The sequence below is a fragment of the Apodemus sylvaticus genome, chromosome 1 (genome assembly GCF_947179515.1).
Source record: "Apodemus sylvaticus chromosome 1, mApoSyl1.1, whole genome shotgun sequence".
In the NCBI taxonomy this organism is placed as follows: Eukaryota; Metazoa; Chordata; class Mammalia; order Rodentia; family Muridae; genus Apodemus; species Apodemus sylvaticus.
Genome location: NC_067472.1, coordinates 169046782 through 169072308, shown reverse-complemented (window position 1 = coordinate 169072308; position 25527 = coordinate 169046782). Strand labels below are relative to the sequence as shown.

Here is a 25527-nt window from a genome sequence, read left to right as displayed (position 1 = left end):
GTGTAGACCAGGCTGGCCTCTAATTCACAGAGATCAGCCTGCCTCTGCCTCCTGAAAGCTGGGATTAAAGGCCTGGCAAGAGCCAGGAGTTTTAGGTGTGAGGAGAGAAGGCTGTGGCCTAAACTGGTGGATAAGAGGGAGAGGCAGGACCTTCATGCCTCAGTCTGAGTGAAGAGGGCCAGCCCCCTGGTGAGAGCCAGGCCAGCCCAAGGTCTGAGATGCTAACGTCCTACCCAGTTCCAGGTAGCAAGGTTAAAGGCCTAATTCCCCAGGCTGTGGGAGGAGGGCTGGGGCCAGAACCTGGGATCAGGACCCCTGGTCTGAAGGAGGGAACGCCATTACACCGGCCCTCACCACACAAACTCATATTCAGTTATCTTCAACCACAGAAACTTAACTGCTTCACAGTTGTGGAGGCTACAAGACCAAGACCACCGACATCAGTATTCGGAAAACTCTCTTCCATGTTTTGCAAGCCTGGCGTCAGGTAACCGTTGGCACCCCTTGGCTTGTCTGTGTTTTGCCCTCCTCTGCATTCATCTCCACACGGCACCCTCTGTGGCCTGTGCAGACACCCACTTTGGGGCTTTTGATGTGTGTGGGTATGTTGGTGGGCACTGGGAAGGGCATGGTCTCACACACCTGAATCCGGCTTTGAACACCTTAATTCTTCTGCCTCACCCAGCACATGGATGGAAATGAGCCCCTCCCCCCACTGCACCCCTGCACTTGGCCTGAGGGGCAGCTTAAAGCATTTTGCTATGACCTGAATGTCCCACAAACACCTGCAGCTTAGTTTGGCCACAGTTCCCGAGAGATCTGCAACCAAGCCTGTTGATCACCACAGCCCTGGGCCCAGGGCGGTGCCCCTCCCCTCCCTCCTCCTTTAGTCATGGGTGCGTCCCGAGGAAGGCAGACCTCCCTTTCCACCCTTCCCACTAGCTACTCACTCAGTCATCCTGACAACTGCATTTACACACTGTACTCCTGCCTGCCTCAGCTTCCCACAGGCAGGCCGTCATAACCTGTTCTTGCCACCCAGTCACCATCTTACCTCAGCTCATGGTAGTCCCCAGTACCAACCACTGATCCTGAGGTGAGGAACCCTACTGCTACAGTTGTCCTTTGCCCCGTCTTCGTCACCTTAGTTTGTAACCCAGAATACACCATCCTGCTCAAACCCTCCTCTTACCCTGCCAATCAGTGCAAGCCCTTGTGTCAAGGCCCCACAAATGGGGCATTGGAATCCGGATCCCAGAGCGAGCCTCCCTGCTGCTCAGTCACCATTGCCTTGTCCTGGGTTCACCCACTGAGGTAGACGGGAGGTGAAAGGGTGGCTAAGAACCTTTGATACTCACTGCCCAGCGCTTTCCTGGTCCTTTGGGTGACACTCAAATTGTTCTATTTGGGAATCTCCATTTCACACCAGGGCGGGAATGGGGAGTAGTAATTCAGCCCCTTTCCCTAGGAGGCTGTAAGACAGGCACTGTCTACTGATGCAGCCTCAGCCAAAGCCCACCTGAAATCGGCCCTGGGTGCTCCCACTTCCCCAGATCAGTGCTGTGGGGTATACACCCACAGGGTTGCAGATCCAAGGCACACGTTCTGGAACCTCAGTTCCCAGAAGGCCCCGGGGCAGCATTCTTTCTTCCCAATCAGTCCTGCATGCTAAAGCATGCTGGGAAGTAGCAATCTCTCCAGAACTACTACCTCTGTCTGGCCAGGCGGCTAGCAGTCTATAATGCCAACACCGGATGGATGAGGCAGGATTCAGACTTTCAGCTCACCACAGGCCAGGAAAACAGCAATCACAAAGCTGCCTGGCTCCAACGTGGGGGCATTTGGCCTGTGTTCACTATTCCACAGAAGCAAGGGGACGGGAGCACTTGGGGACTCAGCATTATTTCTTCACTGAGATCCCCTCTCCTCAATCAGCAGACATACCCCCACAGGAGGCTGGATCTGGGGTTAGAAGCAGTCAATGTCACAATGGCATCCCATGTACCTCACGATACCGCTGTCCCCCTCCAGTACACCCCAGGGTACTCATGGACAGCAGACAGTTCCTAGTGGCCGACACCGGCCCTCTGGAGGCTTGCTTCCTCCTGAGCCAGTCCTGCATTGTTCTGGTCTTAGTCTCCTGCTAAGTCCCCAATGAGCACAGGCCCCACATGAACACGGCGGGCCAGGCCAACGGGCAGAGCACACATGCTGAGACAGTAAGCTCTCCCCTCACTCAGCACCCACAGGGCTCGAGGGACTTGTGTGGGATGCTCCTGCCTTCACCCTGGGCAGCCTTGAGTCCTGGTTCTCAGCTCCCAAACCCAAAGAATGAGGGCATCTGCAGGCAAGGGATTAAATAATTAATAAGATTACCAACATGTTAATTACAAATAAGGAGTCAGGAGCCAGAGGTGGTGATTTTCCAAATGGGGAACAGGATCACAGCCCCAGGGCCCAGGGGTCCTGCCACCCAGGCGGGGCAGCTCCAAAATAAATAATGGAGTTGGGGACAGGGGTCAGGGTTGTTCTTGCTTCTTCTTCACAGAAATTCGCTTCTTTCTTGCTGCCAACATCTCATAGAAGGGGTCCACACTTACAGCAGCCCTGCAAAAAGAGGTGTGTTGAGGACCAAGGGCCTGAGGCAGGCCCAGCCCTCCAGCCCTCCAGCCCCAGCCCGAGGCTTACTGGATGGACTTAATCCACTCATCTTTCTCCTCCTGTGTGGGTGCTGAGATCCGGTACACCATGTGGTTCCCCTCCACCACCCGGCCGTCGGCCTCTGTTTTGCAGGCTTTGATGAGCTGTCCCTTATTGTTGGGAATGTAAAGCTCGAAGCAGTTCTAGAATACAGGGAGGGGTCGGTCAGAGGAGCCCGGCCAGGGCATGGAGGCCCAGGTTTAAGCGCAGGCCCGCGGGTCTCACCGGCTTCCGAGGGTCCTCCACTTCACGGATGCTCAGGTTCTCTAGGGGGATGATCCCCCGGGGCTCCTTGTCCTAAGAGGCGGAGTCAAGAGGTCAGGTTATATGGGTCCCTCTGTGACTCCCTTACGGAGAGAGGCAGGTAGCCCCCCTCCCCGCCCCATCCTGGCCCATGTCTGCACGCTCCGTCCTCACCGTAGTGTACTCAAAGTAGTAGAGGCAGTTGTCTGTAAGGATGAACCAGCGCCGCTTCCAAGTCTTCACCCGGCCCCCTGCAAGGGAAGGGGTGGGAGGGGCCGGGCTCAGCGGGGCACCGCTGGGGAGGGGGGGGCAGAGCAGGAAAGGTAGGGTTCTTAGGCCTAGGACAGAGGCAGCCAGGGAAGACAGGCAGGCAAGGACAGGCAGCTGGGGCCCCAGGAGTTGGGAGCCCCTGCTTGGGCCAAGGTTCTGGCTATTCTATTGGCACAGGCCAAAGCCCCTCCCCCTGGGCCAAGGTAGCCCCTCCCTTTCTGATGGGGTGGGGGCGGGGCAAGAAAACCAGTTACCTACCTCCTGGGGCAGGCAGCAAGAAAGCAGGCAGGACCAGGTGTGGAAGGGAAGGCGAAGGGATGGGGTGCCCCCAAGAATCGCAGCGACAGAAACAGGGGGTCGGGGAAGGGATGCACAGGGAGCCAGAGCCACAGCAAGAGAGCAGGCAGAGGGGAGGGGAGAGAGGAAGACAACCAGTTACATCTACATGGGGTGGAGCCAGGACCTCCCCCTGCCCTTCACCCTTCCCAGTAGGAGATCCACCTGGCCAGGATGACCCTGACACCCTCTAGCCCGATCTAAGGGGTGGGGATGGTCTTAGATGTGTCTCTGGCCCGCTCTGGAGTCCCACCTACCCACCCATATCATGTCTGTAACAAGATGGCCTACTGTGGCCTCTGGATGAACCAGTGGGAATAGAGATGTTTTCATCAGCCATGTTGGTCAGAATCAAGCCCCTGACAGACCCCTGTATCTTACTGGCAAAGCACCTTTGAGCCTCAGTTTCTTCAAATAAGAAATGGAAAATCCTGAGCAGAGCAGCTCAGAGCCTCATCTTGGGGAAGTGGCCTTCTTGCTCCTCCCTCTAAAGCCCTCTGTCGAGGATCCTGCTCTTGTGTGATCTAGCTTCCCTGCACCCTACAGTCAGGGCCAGATGCTGCCTAGCAAGGGCCACGTGTAGTCCCTAGGATGAGACACTGGCTGTGAAGACACAATGCCTTGCTCCAAGGGCACATATCAACAAGGCAGGACAGGGCCTGAGGCCTGCAGGGATGCCTGGGCCACTGCTGACCAGCCCAAGGAACGTGAGGCCTAATTCCACTGTCACTCTGCAGGGGCGCCTAGCACCCCACTACAGCTCACCCCACCAGGTGGTCTCTGAGCAGAGCCCAGGCAGCCCCACCATACCCCTCCAGCACAGCACAAGCCTAGCTGTATCGCAGCACCTGAGGAGCCGCAGGTCCTAAAGGCTGGCCTGTACCCCGATCCCGCCTGCATCCTGGTTACCCTCTCTGGCCCTGGATAGCTGAGCAGAGCAGCTGGGTTTTTGTTTTTTGTATTTTTTTTTTGCTTTTTTTTTCGAGACAGGGTTTCTCTGTGTAGCCCTGGCTGTCCTGGAACTCACTCTGTAGACCAGGCTGGCCTCGAACTTAGAAATCTGCCTGTCTCTGCCTCCCAGAGTGCTGGGATTACAGCCATGCGCCACCACCGCCCAGCGAGCAGCTGGTTTAAAGCATGGTGCCATATCACACTTTTCAAAAGGACTGCCCACAACTTCCCCTTCCAACCGGGAACTCGAGAGTCATCTAAAATCATCTGCTGCATCTCTCCTGTTCCCTCCTCGGGCAGGCCTGAAGCCCAAAGTTATCCCTATGTTGGCTCACCTTGGGCTCACCTTGGGCTGACAATGAGGCCAAGTCTAGAGCAGTTTGCCAAGCATCTGACCCTGTCCTGGGCCTTGGAGATTTTTACTAAGGGAGGTGAGAGTCTGGCTCATCAGGCCTGGCACACAGACAAGTCTGCTCTGGATCAGCCCCATTTTTCAGTTGTGGAAACTTGAGGTTCTCAAAGGTGCAAAAACTGAGGATGCTTGGTCATGACCCAGGCTACTAGTGTCCCTGCAAGGTTGCCAGCAGGCTCAGGAAGGGACGTACCCAGCTTTAGGAGCCAGCCCTCTCGGTCTGGGTTGAAGAAGGTGTGGGTGAGATCATTCCCATCATCCTCAGGGATTTTAAAGGGCTCATTTCGGATGCTGTCATAGAGGTTCTGAGGGAAAAAAACAGGTTAGCAACTCCAGGCCCCTGAGCCGCCTTTTGTTCAAGGGTCAAGAAAATCATCATTTGGTCGCTTACCAGGTGAGAAAGGGAAACAGTAAACAAAAGAGATTGGAGGAGGGAGGAAAAGAGATGAAGGGAGAAGGGATGATGGCAAAGCCTGTTAAGTTCTCAGAGAGGACAGGAGAGGGAGCCTGCAGAGCCCGAGAGCAGAAACAAAACAAGAACCAAAGGACAGACTAGAAAATTGCAAGCAGAAGAGGAGACACCCTCAAGGGTCATGTCCACACCTCAGTGAGCACCAGACCAGTTCAGGTGCTGAGACCCCCGGGGCACAGGCTAGAAGGGTGGGGCTAGGAACAGCACTGACCCTGAGAAGATCCTCAGGCAGGTCCCCACCCTCATTGATGCCCCGGTTCATGGCCACAAAGCGCTCCAGGCCCGGCTTGTCCCTGACGTTGGGATTGTGAAGGCTGGTGTTCAGCATGATCACAGCAAAAGACAACACGTAGCAGGTGTCTAAGGAAAACCAAGGTAGCTGGGGATGACCATGTTCTTCCTGACCCTTTGCCTATCCCTCTTAGTCTGGTGATCAGGATTCTAGCACTTCTTCTTCAGACTACAGGTCCACACCCTGTCCTCTGGTCCTACCTGTAGACTGGAAGACCCCAGGGTTGCATAGGCAGTATCTCTGGGCAAAGGCCTCCATCATTCGATCAATTTTCTGAGCCTCTCCAGGGAGGCGAAAGCTCCACAGGAACTGCCTGGTTTGGAGAGAGGCAGGGGCACAGGTTCAGGGCTGGGAACACTCATGCTTTGGTGTCTGTTAAAAGCAGACATCATTATCCAAGCCTTGTCTGCTGTGCTGATGCACACACCTTTAATCCCAGTACCCTGGAGGAAAGGCAGGTGATTTGCTGCCTTCAAGGATAGCCTGGTTTACAGAATTCCAGGCCAACCAGGGCTACACAATGAAATGCTGTCTCAACCCCAACCCCTAAACAATCAAACAATCAGATTCCAAGTCTCTCTGCTCCAACTGTAGCTTCAGATGTAAGCATGCAGTTTGATCAGAGCTGTAAGTTCTGGCCATGGATCCCTGTGGGTCTATGTAGAAACAGCCTTTTCCCACTCCCTAAGTTTGCTAAATTGGACTGGGGATGCAGGTGCTTCTGCTGTCAAAAGGGGGGAATCCACTGAAAGCACTGGGAAAGCAGGCCCCACCCTAGACTTGTTTCTGCTGGTGTGGCTCCCCCACAGCTGAGAAAGTCCCGGCAGGTGCATCTCTGCCCCGTCCTCACCGAAGGGCCTGCACCAGGTTGAGGTCGGTGAACTCATGTAGATCCACAAAAGCATGGAGCACAGACAGGTTGAGCTCTTCCCTGGAGGGAGAGACAGTCACATCAGGACAAGTGATGGGACAGATAACCGTGTCACATCTTCTTCACTGTGCGTCCCCCACAGCAGTTCAGCCTGTCCCTGGCCTCATCCTTGGCTGGGTCCTGTCCTGCAGCCTGTCTGTCAGATCGTTGAGCACACAGAGGCCCCGATGTCACTTCTCTCAACTGTTCTCGTGCTCCCTAGAAGCCTTTATCTCAAGAGTTGGCCTTTATCTAAGAATTCACAAGCAATTCCTGGTTTCTACGTGCTCACATACCTACAGAGGGTTTCTATACACTTGTGGCTCTGGCCCATGGCTCAAGACTTCCAGCCAATGCAGTTGTGTGTACATGGTTAAGCACTAACATTCAGACCTCAACTGCACTCCCAAACATAAGCGGTGCCCTTTCTTACTGCTGTCTACAGGTGCCACCTCCCAGTATTCTCAAGCCCGCCACAGAGCCAGTCAGTGCAGTGTACCACGACCCTGCGGAGGCTGCAAACCTGCTCCACCCCACGGGGTACTAATGAGAGGGGACTGTGTGGGCTTGGCAGCTCACCTTTCCCCCAGGTAGTCCCCAATGGCTGTCTTGTTCAGTCCCTCGCCCTTATACAGGAAGCGGGCAATGTCCTCAGGCGTGTTTTGCAGAAGTTCGTGCTCCACCAAGAACTGGATCCCCTAGAGGGAGGGCCAGATGTGTGCCCAGGGCAGAGGCTCCTGCTCCCGTGCACCTCAGCAGCCAAGCCTCTTCACCCTCACAGAGCTCCCCACACACCATCCCTAGTGCATTCCCTCAGCACCTAAGGCTCATCCCAGCATGTAGAACTAACTGGGTCTGGCGAGGAGCAGGTTTGAAGAATAACTGAATACACATTACAATAAAGAAATGAAGAAAATACCAGACACCCGTCCATCAAGCTATGAACATGGAATCCCTTCCCTAGCTCCTCCCCTGTCATGAAAAGCCCTCTCTCACCGACATAGCTCACCCTCAACTGTAAGCACTGTATCTAGAGGGAGATATCAGGGCAGGGCAGGGTCTTAGGAGTCTGAGCATTGCAAAGCACAGGGCCAGGCTCCCAGAGGCCCCAGTACACAGAGAATCATGGAACAGATGGATGCGCAGGGATCCAGAGTCTGCTGTCTAAAGGATACCTATTGTCTTAACCCTTCTAGAACCAGCAATGTCAAAACCAGGCCTGAATGTCCTCCCCACTAACCTTTTTGGGGTCCATGTTGAATTTCTTCCTGCCCATTGCCATCTTCCGGTTCCGCTGCAAGGTCTTACTGCAAAAGCAGGGTGGGGAGCAGGAGGGCCAATGCTTGAGCACCAGGGCCCTGGCTAAGTCCCGTGAGTCTCCCATGAGCCCCCAGTCCTCACCTGCCCTCACTGGCCTCCAGACCCTCCACCTCGCTCATGGCTTCACTGAGCTCTTCCCGCAGGCGCTGGATCTCCACCAGGAGCTCCTGCTTGCGGCGACGGATGTTCTCCAGCTCCATGCGCTCCTCCGGAGTCAAGTCTGGGGGCTCTGGGGACCAGCGACAAGAAATTAGTTCTGGAGGCCAGGACTCCTGCATCCCGAGAAAGGATTCGGGCTGGGGGGTCTGGATTCCTGCCCAGAAGAGGAATGGGTACCAAAAGTCTGAGAGGAGAGGGAGTAAGATCTTGAGTCCTTAGTTTGGGGCAGAAGCGCCTAGGAAACCCAGCTCCTAGGTCTGGGGGTGAATATCTGGGCCCATTTCTTGGAAGGGAACCAGTCCCTGGGAACCAAGACCCATCACCACAGTTAGACACCCCTGAGTCTGAGTTTTAGATGCTTTATTTGGATTCTCTGGCTCCTTGGTTCCAACACGGTAGAACAGGGTGCTTGGATATTGGAAGGACACAGGGCCAGTTTGGACTCATGGCTCCATCATCGAAAGGGCTTTGGAGCCCTAGATCTCGGAAGAGGACAGGTCCCTTCATCGTGGTTGAGGACCTGGGATCCTGGATCTTGAATGTAAATCTTGGAAAGACACCAAGACTCTGGCTTCTGGATCCACCACTGTAGGGATCCTAGCATGGTCCTTAGGTGCCTTTCTCTAAGGGGGCCCGATTCTGGCTCCGTCATGGTGGGAAAGTTGGGGGGTCCTGAATCTTGGGTGCATTTCTTGGAAAGGAACCGAGGTTCTGGTTCCGCCATAGCGGACACCGTGGTCTGGATCTGGGGTACACAGTAAAGACAAGCTAGGGCAGCAGGATCCTGGGTCAGGGTCGGTAAGGACGGCGTTAAGCCTAGGTCCGCAGGAAGAAAGCCAGGCCACTGCTCCCGCGGGTGTACGCCCCGCCCCGCTCCGCGCTCCGCGCCCCGCCCGCCGCCGCCGCCGCCGCCGCTGCCGCCGGAAGCGGGCTCGGCCCAAACAATGGCCCGGGACCCCCGGCTCTCGGCCGCGCCGGAAGCCCGTCCCGCGCGCTGAAAGGCGCCTCGCCACTGCCCTGCCGTCCGCGGCAGGGCTTGGAGCCGCTCCGCCCGCCCGCCTCGCCTGGCCTACCGTAGACACCGTCCTCCATGGCGGCTAGGAAGGCCCGCGGGGAGTCCGGAGCAGTTCCGCCGGCTGGGCCTGCGTCCGCGTCGGCCCGCGGGCTCGAGTGAGCCCGCTCAAACGCCCCAGGAGCCACCGCCGCCTCCTCAGCGCCCGTCCTCAGCGCCGAAAAGACTCTCCCTTCACGGCCCAACCGCCCGGCCGGTGGGGCCCGCCCCTCGCTTTGACACCACCCAATCCGCTGCGGGTCTCCCCGAGTGCTCCGCCCCCCCGACACCACAGGATCATTTCCAGGACCAATAGGCACACAAGAAGCAGATGCAGGCACGTACAGCTGGCGATAGACTGCTAGACTGACCAATCGGACTGTGGGTAGTGTTTTAGGTCCCGCCTCCGAAACAAAGGAAAATCCTTGGCAGCTTTATTCTCCAATAAGAAAACTGAAAAAGAAGTGACCCGGAGGTGTGGCTTCATGGAGAAGGGAGATTGCGCCTGCGCATAAGTCAGACTAGGGCTACTTAACCCTTTTTCGCCCCCAGGCATTCGTTGTTAGGGGGCGGTGCTCTGTAGCTTTGTTGTCAAGGGCGGGGTCTCAACCTGTGCTCGAGCCACACCTCCTGGCCCTCCTTGCTAGCTTTTCACCGCAGTGGTTGCCAAGCAACTGGGAGCCACACAGGCCGGTCTTTTTTGCCTCCTTTCTCAGGGTACTTTTCAGCAGGTCGCTGTCTTTGAACCCTTTTCGTACCGCCACATGACACTTTCCTACACACCTCAAATCCCCTCAGAATCAAAGGATGGTAAATAAAAGCATTCTTTTCCAAATGTTACAGTATTGGGTACTGTGAATGCACAGGCTCTACCTTCCCAGCGCTTTCTCTGTTTTTCAGGCTCTTCCTCTCCTAAACTTAGCTTCCTCTTCCTAAAATCTTGCCTTCCCCAGGCATTCTCCCAAAACACCCCTTTTCCCTCAGAATCTTCTAGCTTGCACTCTCGGTTTGGCAACTCTCCAAGACCCAGTACTTAAGAGTCCTCGGTCCGCCCAACCTTTTCAGTCCCCACACTTCTGCCCTTCCTAACCTTCACCCTCCTCTCAGAATTCTCTTCACAGGGAAAGCAGTGAGAGGCCTGTATGATGGGCACTCCGGCATACTTGTAAATCCCAGGCCTGTGATGGCCTTCCAGGTCTTGTCCTCATTTGTGTCCCTGGGCTGCTGAGGTGGGGGCCGATTCTGGGCCAGGACTTGGTTAAGCCTTTGGATTAGTCATGGAGCCTTCTAATCCCTTCTCTGACCTTTCCGACTGCCCTGACCCATGCCCTCCCTCATGGAGGGAGACCTTGGGTACACCAACCAATCCTGCCCAGTTCTCTCTTTTTCGTTAGAATCACACGTCCCTGCCTACTCAGCCTGTCTTAGCATCTTTCTCTGCTGTGGTCTCCTTTGTTCCCAGTCCCTGCCCTAGACTTGAAGGAGGAGAGCTGCCAGCTAATTAATCCTGTCCGGTTATTACCTGGGGATTCTAAAGGATAAAGCAAGATGAGAACCAGAAGAGGGCACGGGTGGATTCAGCACTCAGGCAAGCCAGTGCCAGTGACGGGGCTGGCTCCCTACACCTCCTCTCTCTGGCAACTCCCCGAGGCTGGCCATCATCAGCTGGCTGAGCACTGAGGTGACTGCACCATGGGTGAAGGCCAAGAACAAGGACACACAGGTTCAGAAATACAGGCGCACTGCCGAGCTCCTGGCCTTTCATGCAGTGACAGGGTCCTCCTATGAAGTCCTCCACGTCTCATGGTGGATATACCCTAGAGACAACAGCTGCCTCTCCATCCTCTAAGCTGGAGCAGGGAGATGCTGACACTGGCTCCCGGCGATAGCCCATGCTTTTTGCTGGTTCTGATTCTACATACAACATGGATCCAGCCACCGAGTCAGTGTCCCCTCCACTACCCCTGGAAGGTGGTTTGAGCATGAGGGTAGGGAGAGGAAATCTCAGGACCTGCACTGTATCTTAGCCTCCGTAAGGTGAAGGACCATCTCGCCAGGAGGACCCTTGGAGAACTTCAAGCTCTGGTGGCTATTGTTACAGGGAAAACGGAGGCAGCAATGCAAGGACAGGTCTGCCTAAAGTCCTGAAGTCACTTGGGATTTAAATGAAGTGAGCCTTCCTGGATCTCTGCAGAGGGCTCCAGTTAGCTTGGATCTTTCACATCTTACTACAGAACAGACAAAAGATAGAGATCTGTATTTATATCATATATAATACACACATGTAGAATATCTGTGAGAAGTAGACACATCACTAGCTATAGTAGTCCAGAATATTTTAGGCTCGCCAGCCTCAGCCTCTGTCTTCCATTTCCCATCAGTTAGCCCTGTGATAGTCTAGGCTCTTGCTTGCAAGGTCCACCCAGAGCAGTGTCTGCCTCCTAGACCTATCAGGCTGTCCATCTGAAGGTGACTAGGTTTTCTAGGCTTTGGGAAAGGGCATCTCTGGTCTCTGGAGGTTTGATTCCTTTTGGCATCACAGAACCACGGGAAGCCACCCAAAGTCACGGAGATCTCAACCCTGCTGGGCAAGGTGGATCCGGCAGGTCACAGATATCTAGAATCCTAGCTGGACTCTGATCAACCTTGAACCATAGAATCCTGATTCCTTTGGATGTTCTAAGAATGGCACTTCAAACAAAAACAAAGCTTACCATGTGGACCATGGAGGAGCCAGGCCCACCCCCTTAGCCGGACCCTACACAGCCAATACTCCAGAGTCCTCTGGCATCTGGAACCTTAGTGTGTCATCTCAGTCCTTCCAAACTCAGAAACCTACCAATGCTTTGTGCATTCTAGAAACATAGTTTGTAGTTTCTGGAGCAGCTCCACTCTCCTCTAGCCAACCTGTTCTAGAATCCCCAGTGTCCCAGTGTCAACCTAAACTCAAGAGAATCTCAACTCTTGGGCTTTCTGGAGCCTCCAGGCCTTTTCTTCACACATGGTCCAGTCACTGTTCTGTCTTTGGTCAATTATGATGGTCCTGAATCCTTGGAGTTTTCTATCATTGCTTGAATCGCTGCTTCTTGATCTGTATAAAGTGACATCTTCTTCCCTGAGGCTGTGTATCTCATTGATCCAGCCTTCACACCTTGTCTCTTGTAAGAAATCTGATCCTTCAGCTCTGCTAAGACTCAGGAATCCAGCTCATAAATGGGTCTTGGGAGTGAGAATGGAGCAGAGAAATAAAGGTGTGGTATGTGGGTAGACACCCTTGTTAATGGTTACCTCAGCAGGCCACTGGTCCTGAGAAACCCCTACCCAATTCCCATCAGAGGCTAGAAGCTCCATCCCTGTCATCACTGGGAAGGTGTGTCATGTGGGGAAGTGGGCCTCAGTGTCACGGAGGCAGGGTCAGTGCCAGGGTCGGTGTCAGAGCTTGGGGGCTGGCAGCCCTCTCTGGGGTCTCTGCAGAAGTCCCCTCCTTAGTGCCCTCCTCTTCCTCTTCCTCCTGGCAGCAGCTTAGAGCAAGTTCATTCTCATAGCAAAACGCAGTGAGGGAGCCAGGAAAGCTCGACTTAGGGCTGTGGGAAGCCTGCTCTGCCCGTTCGTCCAGCTCCTTGGCGCTGCAGACTGGGGTCCCTGGGACCTCGTATGTCCGATGGAAGTGTCGGTAGTCAACCTCATACTGGGAGCCACGCTGGAAAAGGACCGGCTCAAAGCGATGTCCCCAGAGCAGCTCGCCTGGGAGGTAAGATGAGCGGCACTGTGTAGTCATGGCGGTGGCCTCAACCATACCTTCAAGAATGACCACCAGTTCAAAGTCAGCCCGGGCCAGCTCGGCCCGACCCAGCTCGTACAGTGGGCTGGCAGAGTCGATCTCGTGCACAATGGTAATGGGGGACACGAGGAAGATGCGATCGGTGCCTCCGTCAAAGCCAACATCTACATCCTGGTGGTCCAGTGGGATGTACTCACCCTCTGGGGTCACACGGGGCTGCCCAGGAGCAAGAGGACAGAGTCAGAGAAGCAAACGAAGAGCAATACAGCGAGATCCATCCAGAGACAGGCACAGAGACAGACAGACAGAAGCAGAGACAGACAAACTCCAAGAGACTCAAACCCAGGCAAAGGGGAACATAAACCTTAAAGAGAGAGGGGGACACGGACTCCCCCATGCCAGGGGGACAAAAACCCAGGAGCCAGGGAAGATGAGACCTGAAGAGAGGAATAGAGAGAGACAGGAGGATATACGAGGTACACCTGGCTCCAACAGGAACTATTCCAGGGCTGTCTCAGGAGACAGTGCCTCTCCATCCCACTGAGTATAGGGATGAACACACCGAGAGGTGTGTGTCAGTACTGGTAGTTTTGTCTCCTACTTAACTACCCTATGACTATCTTTCAGGATGTGTCACCACCCCACAGACCTCTAGAAGAAGTATCCCTTCTAGGTCATCTTAGGAGTTTCAAAGGACTAGGAGCTCAAGGTTGGTTGGGGCTTTTTTTTTTTTTCTCTGAGCCCCATGGACGTCTAGAAGCCATTATTTCCCACCCTCTCACCTGACCTCAAGTGCAACCTCTCCTAGGCTGGTGCTGACTCCAACTCAATGGTTTGTCGGGAACTCAGATGCTTGAGCAATGTGGCCCCAAGTCTAGGAGCATCAAGGCTTCTACAGCCAGGCTTGGAGGAGGAGGCTGTCCCAGTGGCCGGGGAGAATGGCCTCACTCTAGTGGAACTGGTTCCAGTCAGGTGCTCTACTCATTGGGCCAGAGGTTAGCAGGAGAGAGAGCCTGGGACCCAAGTCCTGAGCTGCTGCCTTCCTTTCTCCTGGGAATTGTGCCTTGGACAGTGGCAAGGCCTGTCCCCAATGCCCACTCAACACATCTCAGGGGGCTGCACAGGCACTTCCCTGACTTAATGCTGCTGGCAGCTGCAGATGGAGCCCTGGAGGGCAGGAATGGTTGCCCGTGTCTCTCTCTCTCTCTCTCTCTCTCTCTCTCTCTCTCTCTCTCTCTCTCTCTCTCTCTCTCTCTCTCTCTCTCACACACACACACACACACACACACACACCTGTAGCAGCTGGGTCCCCTCCGCCTCCCCCGCCCCCTCTCACCTGCAGCAGCTGGGCCCGCACATGGGCCTCCACCAGGTGGCTGCGGCGCAGGTTGCCCACCCGCCACATGAGGCAGAGACGATGGTCTCGCAGAGCCACCACTGCGTTCTCACTGAAGACCAGTGTCTCGTTGCGTTTCTTGGGCTTGGCCATCTTGGCCATAACGGCACCCACAACGAAGGCGTCGAGCACACAGCCTGCGATGCACTGCAGCACCACGGCGGCCACAGCAGCTGGACACTCCTCGGTGACGCTGCGCACACCATAACCTATGGACGTCTGGGTCTCCAGCGCAAAGAGGAAGGCAGCCAGGAAGCTGGCCACTTGCGAGAAACAGGGCGCCGGTGGCGGTGGGGCAGCTAGGTCGCCGTGCAGCGAGGCAATGAGCCAGAAGGTCAGGCCGAAGAGCAACCAGGAGGCGAGGAAGGAACAGGAAAAGAGCAGGCACATCCAGCGCCAGCGCACATCCACACAGGTGGTGAACAGGTCACTTAGGTAGCGTGCGCCCTGGCCACCCAGATTCACGAAGCGCACGTTGCAGTGCCCATCTTTTTTGACGAAGCGCCCGCGGCGCCGGCTCCCAGCTACCGGCCCAGGAGCCCACCCATTGCGGCACAGCCCGGCCCCCGCCTCCTCCTCATCGCCAGCTCGACTGTTTCCTGCCTCCAGCGCGCCGCTCAGGCGGCGCAGGGCCCTGGCCAGGCCCATTGGGTGGGGAGACCCCCTCTAGATTTGTCCTAGCGGGGGGCAGGCGCCCCAAACCTGCAGGAACAAAAGATGAGTAGGAATGTCAAGGGTACCAGGAACTGGAGGACCCACCGGCCACAACACTCTTCTGCATCCTTAGCTAACAAAATGGGTAGGGCAGTACTCATGGGACACTTGTGACTATCCTGCCTGTCACAGGAAGCTTGGTATAGGTACAACTGCAGCAAGGGGTTCTAGTCCAAGGAATGTTGCTATAAAGTATGCCAAATCCGTGGCTCACACTGCTGTCAACGCTGTTTATGAGTTTACACATTCGTGGGGCTTTATTTTTGAGATGGCACTGGTGTGGGACACAAAGAGTCTCCTAAGTGCTAGATAATGCTCTGCCATTGAACCAAGCCTCTAGCACCACAGTTTCCAGATAAATGATATCATTTTACAGATATAAACTGCTGAAGACCACAGTTACTCAGCCAGGCATGGTGGCACACGCCTGCAATCCCAGCACTTGGGAGGCAGAGGCAGAGGCAGAGGTGGATTTCTGAGTTCAAGGCCAGCCTGGTCTACAGAGTGAGTTCCAGGACAGCCAGGGCTATACTGAGAAACCCTGTCTCGAAAAACCAAAAAAGAAAAGAAAAAAAAGGGGGGGGGCAGCTACTCAAGCTAGGGTTTGAATTTGAACAGTTTAGCTTCTGAGTTCTTGTAGGTGATTACCAATACCAAGTATCAGAAGAAAAAAAAGAAAACAAACAAAAAACCAGGCCCTGGTGTATGGTACACAGACTAAAGCCATGGGCCCTGGTGTGTGGTGCACTGTAGTTCCAGAACTCATGAGGCTGATACAGAAGCACAGAGAATTTGAGGTCAGCCGGAGCTACAAAAGGCCATGACTCATACAAGTAACAAGGACTCTATCCAGCAGAGAAAAAGAAATGAGAGACAAACGTCAAACAATATGAATGGTTTCTGTTGAGGCTACCTTATGAGTTCCAGTGATCCTTGCACCTTGGCCGCTTGGAGAATGTGGGAACACAGGCCATGTGCCTTAAAACATTTTAAGTGGGAGCAGTCAATTCCAGGCATCGTTCAGTTCCCTGTATCTTCTACATTATTTATACCCTCCAAATTCACCATACTGAGACGGAAAGCAATGCCCGCTGTACTGACCACGCAGACCTTTGTCCGCATCTGTATTCCCTCGACAATACTGTAAAGCCACAGAGCAAAGCTGGGTGGTGACGCACACCTTTAATCCCAACACTAGAGAGGCACACAGGCAGATCCCTGAGAATTTGAGGCCAGCCTGGTCTACTGAGCAAGTTCCAGGACAGCCAGGGCTACAGAGAAACCCTGTCTTGAAAAACCAAACCACAAAACTCTGATATATATAGCATTGCATTGTTCTGCACTGGAATCTAGAGGTGTTTTGTTTTGAAGATAGTTTTCAATACTGCACACTGGCCTGGCCTGGTTACATGTCCCGAGGGCAAGGATCACAGGCCTAAAGTGCAATACTCAGCTATTGAGGAGACTAAGCACACAGGACAGTAGGCGGCAGCTACCGCCATCAGAGGAAGGAGGTAGGTTGGGGAAAGTCCTAGCATCACTGCTCAGCCGTGAATACACTACAGATGGTTAGATGGCTTAGGCCGTGTGGCTCAGTAGCAGTGCCTGTGGTCCCTCCCTCCCTCAGGCCCCTGGGTTTTAGGCCCCAGCATTCCAACAAAATATCAGATCTGCTGATGGCTGAATTACTTTCAAATGAAACTACTAATAAGTTCAGCCTTGACCATCTGGTCTGAGGCCACTTACATCATCCCAGGAAGGAAGCACCTCTGGTCATGAAGACCCAGGCCCTGCTGGCCATTGTGGAGGATGGTGAAGCCCAGAGTGCCAGGCCAGCCTACATATCAAGGTCTTATCTAAAAAAGGAAAAAAACAAAACAAAAAACCCCTCACGGCCTGACCTTATTAGACTCTAACCTAGGCTTCCTATCCCGGAGTTCCGATTTGCTCATTTGAGGATGGAAATCAAAACCCCTGACTTGAAAGGTAGGAGAGGCTCTGGAGTCCTTGGGCAGCTCTTAGGCTAACTCCTGGCCCGGGCACTCAGTTCTGACAGTGGGTGTAGTGGTGTTTACGACCTTCCTGAGCCTAAGTGGAGGACAGGTCTGAGCCTTCAAGCTCACCTCCAGCCACTGCAGGGCTGATCTGGTCCAAGTGTCGCCAGTGTTGTCTCTGCACTCTAGGCACATTAGACTAGACTCTCAGGGCCTCATGGGCGTTGGGGGAGCCGCCTGAACGGTCCAGGTAGAATGCTCTGTGCTATGTGAAGCTGCACTTAACGGCCCAACAGCTCCTTGCACCTTCCTTGGTCTCCAAGGTATCCAGAAAGTCCATCCAGGGCTCACTAGGCCCCCAACAGGTGTTAACCTGAGGCTGAGAGGATGGAACTGGACCGGGCCAGCAGAGCAGCCCGGAATGTTGAAGGTCATTCTCAGGAGGGGAAGCAAGCTGATCTCCAAAGAGCAGGCAGGTGCACAGTTGGAAAGTGTAAGTTAACTTTCATGAGCAGCCTTTGAAGCAGGGTTCCCACTTTGCAGTGGTTTCTCTAGGGAGAGCGGGAAGGTGGAATCACCCACCTTCAGGCCCCTTAGCTGGAGAGGTGGCAGGTTCAGACACCAATGAGTCTCTGGATACCAAGCCCAGTGATACACAGTGCCGGCAGTGGGACTAGCCAGTGTGTCTTGCAGTTGCCCGCGGTACCTAGCGGCCTCCAAGGGTCACCTTGCATTGACTGCCAGGGTGCCAGGGGCTGAGGGCTTTACCCACCTCACCCTGGGGCTCCCAAGCCTCTGACCACAACTCAGCTACTGCCTGAGGCAGACCTGTCTCCATGTTAGATTGGGTGGGATTTACACCTTCAGAGAGCCATCTGCACCCCACACGGCCCAGGATGCCGATGCACAGCCCCCCGTCTGCCACCTGACCTACAAGAGCAGCTTAACGTTTCCATATAAAGGAGCCACAGAGCTTAAGGTACTTCAACTTCATGTCAAAGTCACTATATAATCTGGAGCCAAAAACCCCGCCCCTCCCATTCACACAAAGTGGCACCACTACCTCTGCCGAGTAATGGCGACAGAGGGTGCTGAGAGCCCCAAAGGAGGCCCCTTAGGGGACAGGGACCCCTGTCCTTTCCTGGGCTCTAAGGCAGCCAGCCAGATAACCCAGCCACACTGCGGTAACTACGCCCAAAGATGTCAGTGCTCTGAGCTGGGGGGTGGGAGAGAGGAGAAAATGACACAGGGACAGAAACCCAGAAAGATGACAAAGACTGACTCAGAGAAACAGAGAAACAAGATGTCATGGCGGCATGGCCCAGGAGACAGACCCAAGGGGACAGGGAGGTGCAGAGACTAACTCAGAAACAGAGTCCGAGAGAGGGGACAATGACCCAGAGATGGAAACAAAGTCACAGTGGTAGTGAGCTGGGAGACATAAACCCCGAGAAAAAGACAAAGACCAACTCAGAGAACAGAGACCTAGAGAGAGGGGTAGAGACACACAGAGAGAAAAAGAGACAAAGACCAGGCAAGACTCAGAAATGTCAGCAGACAAAGGCTGAGTAAGAATTAGAAGAGAAATGAAGTTCATGTGTTATGAAATGTAGACAGATGGGGAGAGTGAGGGGCTGCCTTTCACAGGGAGAAGGGGGCAGCGAGAAAATCTATGAAGTCAGTATCGCCCAGAGCTAGAAGCCAAGAAATGGGGTGCTAGATCGGGAAGGTTTCTGGACGGAACATCAGGGAATGTGCCGAGGGAAGAGGGAAGATGAGGCAGGTTGGCTCACGCCTGCACTTACCTGGGGGGGCCGCCCACCCCCATTCCCTGCACTGGGGGTTCCTCTGCTCAGGCTGGAGAGGGGCCTCTGTGGGTGCTAATGTGTGAGCCGGGGCACTCAAGCTCTGAGCTCCAGCGGATCAGGGCCTGAACAGGGGGGTGGGGGGTGGAGCCGGCTCAGCACTGCAGAGGGGGAGCCAGGGAGGCTGGCCAGGCAGGGCACTGGGCTGCAGCCCAGGCAGACTGAAGAGGACAGTGCAGATAATGGGTGGGAGGCAGGGAGGACAGGAGGGATCAGGGACATGGGAAATAGAGGCGTATGAAGGGCACTGAGCGCTTAGGGAACCCAGCAGGACGAGGAAGTAACGAGGAGGAACTGTGGGTCACCATCTCCCCTAGGATGAGGCCTTAATAAGCCAGTGGTCCAGAACCAGACAGTTACTGACTCAGAGCCAGACAACACGGAGAAGCCCACAGAGGGCGGGGTCCCGTGGGTGAAGGGCTGTAGGGCAGCTCAATACTGAACCCCTCCCTACCACCATCAAGCTTCTCACAGGAAAGAAGCCCAAAGGACGTGTGCTCGCTGTTTGCAGCCTTATTGTGTCCTTTACTGCAGCAGAAGCCCCGGGCCCTCCTCCAGTGCAACAGTGGTCAGCACAGGACGACACCCCAGAAGGCTCCCAACCTGGATCTCAACCAAAGCTAATTGGCCAGAGAGAGACAAAGAGAGAATTAAATTCCACTGGAGTGACCCAGACCCAGACTTAGCCCAGCCATGGCAAAACCCTTAAAGTTCCTGAAGTCAATCAACAGCCAGAATTGGGGCCTTGGTCAGAGGTCCTTGGGGTCGAGTGAGGAATTAACACTGACAAAAATCTTATCCTAAAGCCATATTGGGGACAGGCAAGGAGTGTTGCCTGAACCTAGTCTTTGGTGTAAGGCAGCGCCAAGGGTCAATCCAAATCCTTAGAGATGCCAGGTCAGTAGAATCCATTACTTCTGCTCCACACAGGCCAGATGAACAAGTCTTCCTCTCTTGAGGTGCAGTCACAGGCCTAATAATCCTTGCCAAGTTAACCTATCCAGTTCCCACACAGTGCCAAGGCCTGAGGCCAAGTGCTGGCTGCCTCAAACACTGATGGTGCGGAAGACTGTGAAGCCTGACAGGGCGGTGCTGATCAGGACCCCAGGGCACTGTGGGTGCCAGTGCAGCTCCTTCAGGTCAGTCTCGCCTTGGTGCACGAACAGCAGCTGCTGGGGGAGTGCCGCCAGTCCAGGGTCTGCCTCTGTCTCTCCTGCCTCTGAGTCCCGTTCAACCGCCAGGTCCCACTGTGTGATCTGGTTGTCAGCACCCGAAGCTGCAAAGACCCCGCTGTCCTGAGGGTGCCATTCGACAGAGGTCACGGGGGCCATATGCTGCTTGAAGGTGGCCACGGGGGAGCCAGACTACGAGAGAGTGCAGAAGTCAGGCCTCGGTATGAGGACCACGCAGTCTCAGAAGCCCCTCATACCACACAGAGCCAGGGTCCAGGAAAGAAACATAGGGGGAGGACAGAAGGAAGATGACTCATCCAAGGGCTGCCGGAAGCTTTCACCTACAAACCAGCGTCTTAACAAGGTGACGGGAGCCTGCCCACACATGTCCCTGAGCAAGCCTCAGTGTTCCTTGCCTATAACAAGCACAGAGAGAGGTGGTCCTTCCTGCACACGCTTGGCTGGTCTTTAAGGCTGAAGTCTTCACAGGACAGTAACAGCTCCCTGATGCTACCCAAAGACAGCACAAGCGTCAGAAGAAGTGGTGCTAGGAACAGAAGTCCCTGGGCCATCTGGCATGGAGGCCTGCACCTTCCCTCTGGAAACTTCCCGAGGACGACTACAGAATTGATGGAATTGGAAAAGGCTGACGTCATGGTGGTGCAGGGAAGGCCTGGAGCCAGGCCAGGTCCTGGCTTCCTCTAGAGACTGGACACACCTCTCCCACCTGCTTAGACTGCTCAGCTCTACAGACCACTCTAAATTTAGCTGTGACATCACCTTGACTTCTGGTCCGTGTCTTAGTTTCCTTTCCTATAAGGAGTGAGTGGGGCTCAAAATCCCAACTAGTGCTACAGCAGACTGAACTGCACTGACTCTCAGCAGCCCAAGGCCATGGGCGACGTGAGCAGCTGCATGTCTGCCAAATGGGTAAATGACAGTTACAGTCTCTGCGCTGTCCAGCTGGTGTGCGGGCAAAAACATTGGGTACCTACCTCTCAGTGCAGACTGTGAGAAAACAGGCAGGACCAAGTGGGAAAGGGCAGACAGATGTATGGGGTACTCAGGAACAGAAACAGAGAAGCAGGGCAGGGATGTGCAGGGTTGAGGGGTAATCCCTCTGCTCACACCCACATCCTCTGTGCCTGCCTCCCTTAGGAGCCCGGCCGGGGAGATACCTTGAACTGTCGCAGATCCCAGACTTTGAGGGCCCCGTCATCCCCGCCGCTGAGCAGGAAGGGCTCCCTGCGGCTCCAGCTGATAACATTGACATCCCCGTTGTGGGCGCTGGCTGTGGTGAGCATGCAGGCCTTGCCCGGGGCTGCTCGGATGTCCCAGATGCGAATTGAGGCATCAGCGGAGCAGGAGGCAAACACCTAGGTAGGACCAACCAAGTCTGAATTGGAAAGAAGCCCCAACCCGCAGACGACACTCAAGTCTCCTTGTCTGGGTCTGGGTCAGGGCCCAGTTTGGGCCCCTTCTTGCCCGAGCCAGGCAGGGTTCAGGCTCCTAGCCTGCCCTCATCCCCATCAGACCTACATGTCGAGGCCTCAAGCCTTTCCTCACCGTGTCCTCAGTTGGTGACCACTGCAGATCCTCCACAGAGCGCGTGTGGCCCACAAATGGCCTCTGGTCCACATTCCAGGAACCACCATCCGTAGGTGTCCAGAGGTGGATGTTCTTCTGACAGTCACCAGTCAACAAGCGGCCTGGGCAAGGGTTAGGAAAACACTTTACCCACCTGGTAAGGTGGCATTTCCTGCCTTTCCAGGAGTCCTATGACCCATCCTCCCCGAACCATGGGAAAATCCATACTCACCGGGCACCCGAGAGGACCAATCAAGAGCAAAGCCCTCCCCCATGTGGCCAGCGAAGGAGAAGATGGGTTTTACTCGGGCCTGCTCATCGCGGAGGAAGATGGCCAGGGCCTGGGGGTCATCCACCACCTGTAGGAGCCGCCGCAGTGCAAACACCTCCACCTGGCCCTTCTCTGACCAAACTCCAGCCACAGGCTCCTCCCCCAGCCAAGATACCTGCCAGAGGGGCACACAAAACAAAGAGGGGGGAGGCCTAAGGTTAGACAAGAGACTCACTCCCGGAACTGTAACCCTGGCCCGTCCACAGACAGACAGCTCTGTAAGAGGAAACTACAACCTCCCGGCCCAGCTGACGGCCACGTCACCTCCAGGCTGGGGACAAAAACAGTGAAAGGATGAAGTTCGAGCTCTTGGTGGTGTTCGAGAAAATGGTCTCTGAAACACTGTGGGTTCCAGGGCTTGGCTCTCACGTCCTTTCGCCTCTACAATCACAACATGATCCTTAAACGGTCCTATTACCATAGACAACACGTTCCTCTGATGATCTTCACTGTGGCTAGTTTTATGTCTACTTGACATAAAGTTATCTGAGAAAACAGAGCCTCAATTGAGAAAATGCCTCAATGACACAGGGCTGCAGGCAGTAGGACATTTTGCTAACTGGGGGCCCAGGCCACTGTGGGTGGTGCCGTCCCTGGGCACGTGGTCCTAGATTCTATAAGAAAACAGGCTGAGCCGGGCAGTGGTGGCGCATGCCTGTAATCCCAGCACTCTGGGAGGCAGAGGCAGGCGGATTTCTGAGTTCGAGGCCAGCCTGGTCTACAGAGCGAGTTCCAGGACAGCCAGGGCTACACAGAGAAACCCTGTCTGGGGGGGGGGGGAGGGCGGGAAGAAAGCAGGCTGGCGGGGCAATGGTGGAACACACCTTTGGGAGACAGAGGCAGGCAAATCTCGGAGTTTGAGGCCAGCCTGGTCTACTGAGCTAGTTCCATGACAGCCAGGGATACACAGAGAAACCCTGTCTCAAAACAAACCAAACCAAACTAAACCAAACCCATGAAAAAGAGAAAGAATGAAACAAAGCAAGCTGAGAAAGACATGATAAGCACTCCAGTAAGCAGCCCCCCTCCACGGCCTCTGTATCAGTTCCTGCCACAAAATTCCTGCTGTCCCTGTCTTGATGAACAGTGATGTGGAGGTGTGAGCCAAACGAACCGTTTCCTGTCTAGGTTACCTTAGGTCACAGCATCTCATCACAGCAATAGTAACCCTAACTAAGGCTTGGCCGTGTCTTCTTCCTCACGCACTCCCCCCCCCCCCCACACTGAAGCGCTCCTTGAACCTTGTACTGTGGCCACTGCTGATGCCACCCTTCCCGTGAGCTGTTCCTTATGCACTCACACACGTGTGATTCTCTGCAGCCAAGTCTCCACACAGAAGCCCGAGGGAGCCTCTTAAAACAAGTGCCAGGCCGGGCAGTGGTGGCGCACGCCTGTAATCCCAGCATTCTGGGAGGCAGAGGCAGGCGGATTTCTGCGTTTGAGGCCAGCCTGGTCTACAGAGCGAGTTCCAGGACAGCCAGGGCTACACAGAGAAACCGTGTCTCGAAAAAACCAAATCCATCCCCACCCCAAAAAAAGTGCCAGACCAATCATCCATCACTCCTCTCCTTCCGTCCTCCACTTACTCCTAAGTCTCCTGAAGTAGAAACCCAAGTTGTACATTAGCCCACAAGGGCAAAACAACTGGTCTTCCTGTCCCTCCATATCTGTCCCTGTCCCCTTTGTCTATTCTGCTCCACACACAGGGGTCTCTCCAGTTTTCCTTGAGACTCTGAAGCATGTGTTCTAGGTGCACCCCAGGGTCTTGGCACTTTCTTTTCCCTTCTCTGCGAATACGTCTCCACACACCCCGTAGCCCTGACTCGTGCTGTGGGTGTCTAGTCCAAGAACACCAACTTACCCATTCATCCTCACATCTACCATTCCCAAAAGCAAGTCCACCCCAGGAACACCCTTACCTTATTTTGTTTTTTTAACCACATTTAGCATCTTGTAATAAATTACATATCTACAAGTTTTCTCTTGCTCCCTTCCCCACTACAATGTCTTTCTGTCTAGAGGCTAAATCTTCTGGGATTAGGATAGTACCTGAGGCAAAGTAATAATGTAACAGATACAGGCCTAGTTTTGCTCTACGTGCTTCTTGTACACCATCTCCTTTGTTTTAGCTCATCCTCCTGATCATAGAGTGCTTTATTTATCGAACCTGGGGCCTTACACACTTGAGGTGAGCGCTCTACCACTGATCTGTCTTTGAACTCAGTCTGTCCTGCCTCAGTTCCTAAGCAACAGCTCAGTAAAACCCTTACATTTCACACCACAATCTGGAGCTGTTTCAGCTTTATTATCTGTTTATCAGCTCATATAATGAGTATGTCTGAAAAGGGGGGGGGAGACAGGGAGGGAGAGAAGCTGAGGGGCAGGAGGAGAGGCAGAGAGACGTTTAAATATTGGGGGAGGGGTATGCTGCAGAGAATGCTGAACAAGCCCCTGGAAAGACTGTACCCGAACTCGGTTGATGCCACCATAGTGGGGAAGCATGGCCAGCTCCAGCTGAGGTTTCCGCTCCTCTTCGTCCTCTTCATCTTCCTCATCGTCATCGCTGCCCTCTGAGGGTGTCGGCCTGGTCCCATGGAGATTGTGCATCCGAAGAATCATCAGTCTGGGGAAGCAAACATCTTTGTTAGAAACAGTGCCGGGACGTTGAGGGAGGACGGAGGCTGGGGACCCAGACTTTTTAGGTCTGGCATTTGCAGAGAGCCCTAGCACGTGGGACCTTGAGGGTGTCTTGAAAAGGTCCTGGGTCTCACCTATTGCTCTGGGCGCTCTCCGCCTGGGTTCCCGCACACAGGTAAAGGCTGAGAGGAAGCTCTGTTCGGTTGTCGCCCAGGTGATCTCGGACTATGTCAAAGCTGAGACAAGGGGCGCCTAGGGATGGATGGGGAGATTAGACCGTAGAGTTGCAGAGCAGGGACGAGATACAGGGAACTCGGCCTCCGCCTCCAACAAAGTCCGGCAGTCTGCAGGGTCACAATCCTCAGACTCCAGACCCTTCATCCCCCAGACTCCAAGTCAGGCCTTTCATTTCCCTGGACCCAAGACTCAGGCCCCTCTGCCTACCAGTTTGCGCACGATGGTATAGCACGTAGGCCTCTTCATCCATTACCAGCTCCTCTCCTTCGCCCAGTGGCGGCCCTCTGCCGGGCAGGTAGACCTGGGATGGACCTTCGGATCCTGGGTCGCAGGTTTCAGCCTCCATGGGCTCCCCGGTTTCACATGTGCGCCTCCGGCCCTTGCGCGCCGCCATCTTCGAACTTTCTTGCCCCGGACGCGAAGTAAGAGCGTCACTTCCGGGTTTCACCTCCCACAGTCTAAGACCCGTCCCACTGTACTGTTACCTTGGAAACCTGTGAACCAGCAATGAGAAGGTAATGCGCAAAGAGATGGCCGCCCCAAGTAGCTGTTTCCTGGCTCAGTGAGAAAGCTTATATTAGGAGCAATTTTGTCTTTTGCGTGACCTTGGGGAATTCTTCCGCGCAGCAGTGGCAAGACCTTCTGGGAGTTGTAGTTCTATAGAAGCCCTTGGCTTCAGAGCCCTCTCCATCCTCCA

At 54.7% G+C, this 25527-nt stretch overlaps 3 protein-coding genes across 3 annotated transcripts; all 3 read right to left on the bottom strand.

Annotated features, from left to right (window-relative positions):
* Nucleotides 1-2355: 2355 nt before the first annotated feature.
* On the bottom strand, nt 2356-9361 carry Cyth2 (cytohesin 2). Its single transcript, XM_052162833.1, has 12 exons — nt 9139-9361; nt 7988-8135; nt 7827-7893; nt 7166-7284; nt 6527-6607; nt 5877-5989; nt 5596-5744; nt 5106-5217; nt 3118-3194; nt 2926-2997; nt 2689-2843; nt 2356-2607 (listed from the first exon to the last, which is right to left on the bottom strand). The coding sequence occupies exons 1-12, from the start codon at nt 9155-9157 to the stop codon at nt 2520-2522; spliced, it is 1200 nt and encodes a 399-aa protein (XP_052018793.1). The 5' UTR covers nt 9158-9361; the 3' UTR covers nt 2356-2519.
* A 2038-nt stretch (nt 9362-11399) lies between these two features.
* Kcnj14 (potassium inwardly rectifying channel subfamily J member 14) lies at nt 11400-19270 on the bottom strand. Its single transcript, XM_052162822.1, has 2 exons — nt 14234-19270; nt 11400-13113 (listed from the first exon to the last, which is right to left on the bottom strand). Exons 1-2 carry the CDS (start codon nt 14939-14941, stop codon nt 12517-12519), a joined length of 1305 nt encoding a protein of 434 aa, XP_052018782.1. The 5' UTR covers nt 14942-19270; the 3' UTR covers nt 11400-12516.
* Nucleotides 19271-19364: 94 nt separating this feature from the next.
* On the bottom strand, nt 19365-25275 carry Grwd1 (glutamate rich WD repeat containing 1). Its single transcript, XM_052162811.1, has 7 exons — nt 25038-25275; nt 24728-24845; nt 24423-24579; nt 21858-22071; nt 21605-21747; nt 21217-21414; nt 19365-20230 (listed from the first exon to the last, which is right to left on the bottom strand). The coding sequence occupies exons 1-7, from the start codon at nt 25222-25224 to the stop codon at nt 19913-19915; spliced, it is 1335 nt and encodes a 444-aa protein (XP_052018771.1). The 5' UTR covers nt 25225-25275; the 3' UTR covers nt 19365-19912.
* Between the last annotated feature and the right edge of the window lie 252 nt (nt 25276-25527).

What these genes read in the sequence shown, in the direction of transcription:
- Cyth2 (XM_052162833.1), bottom strand. An exon ending in TCAACATGGACCCCAAAAAG is followed by an intron (nt 7,285 to 7,826) that starts GTTAGTGGGGAG and finishes CCCTCCCTCTAG; the next exon opens with GGGATCCAGTTCTTGGTGGA. An exon ending in GAGTGGATTAAGTCCATCCA is followed by an intron (nt 2,608 to 2,688) that starts GTAAGCCTCGGG and finishes CTCTTTTTGCAG; the next exon opens with GGCTGCTGTAAGTGTGGACC.
- Kcnj14 (XM_052162822.1), bottom strand. Translation starts at nt 14,941, where the DNA reads ATGGGCCTGGCCAGGGCCCTGCGCCGCCTGAGCGGCGCGCTGGAGGCA. An exon ending in TGCGGGCCCAGCTGCTGCAG is followed by an intron (nt 13,114 to 14,233) that starts GTGAGAGGGGGC and finishes GCTCCTGGGCAG; the next exon opens with CCCCGTGTGACCCCAGAGGG.
- Grwd1 (XM_052162811.1), bottom strand. Translation starts at nt 25,224, where the DNA reads ATGGCGGCGCGCAAGGGCCGGAGGCGCACATGTGAAACCGGGGAGCCC. An exon ending in ATACCATCGTGCGCAAACTG is followed by an intron (nt 24,846 to 25,037) that starts GTAGGCAGAGGG and finishes ATCCATCCCTAG; the next exon opens with GCGCCCCTTGTCTCAGCTTT. An exon ending in GGTCACCAACTGAGGACACG is followed by an intron (nt 21,415 to 21,604) that starts GTGAGGAAAGGC and finishes GGTCCTACCTAG; the next exon opens with GTGTTTGCCTCCTGCTCCGC.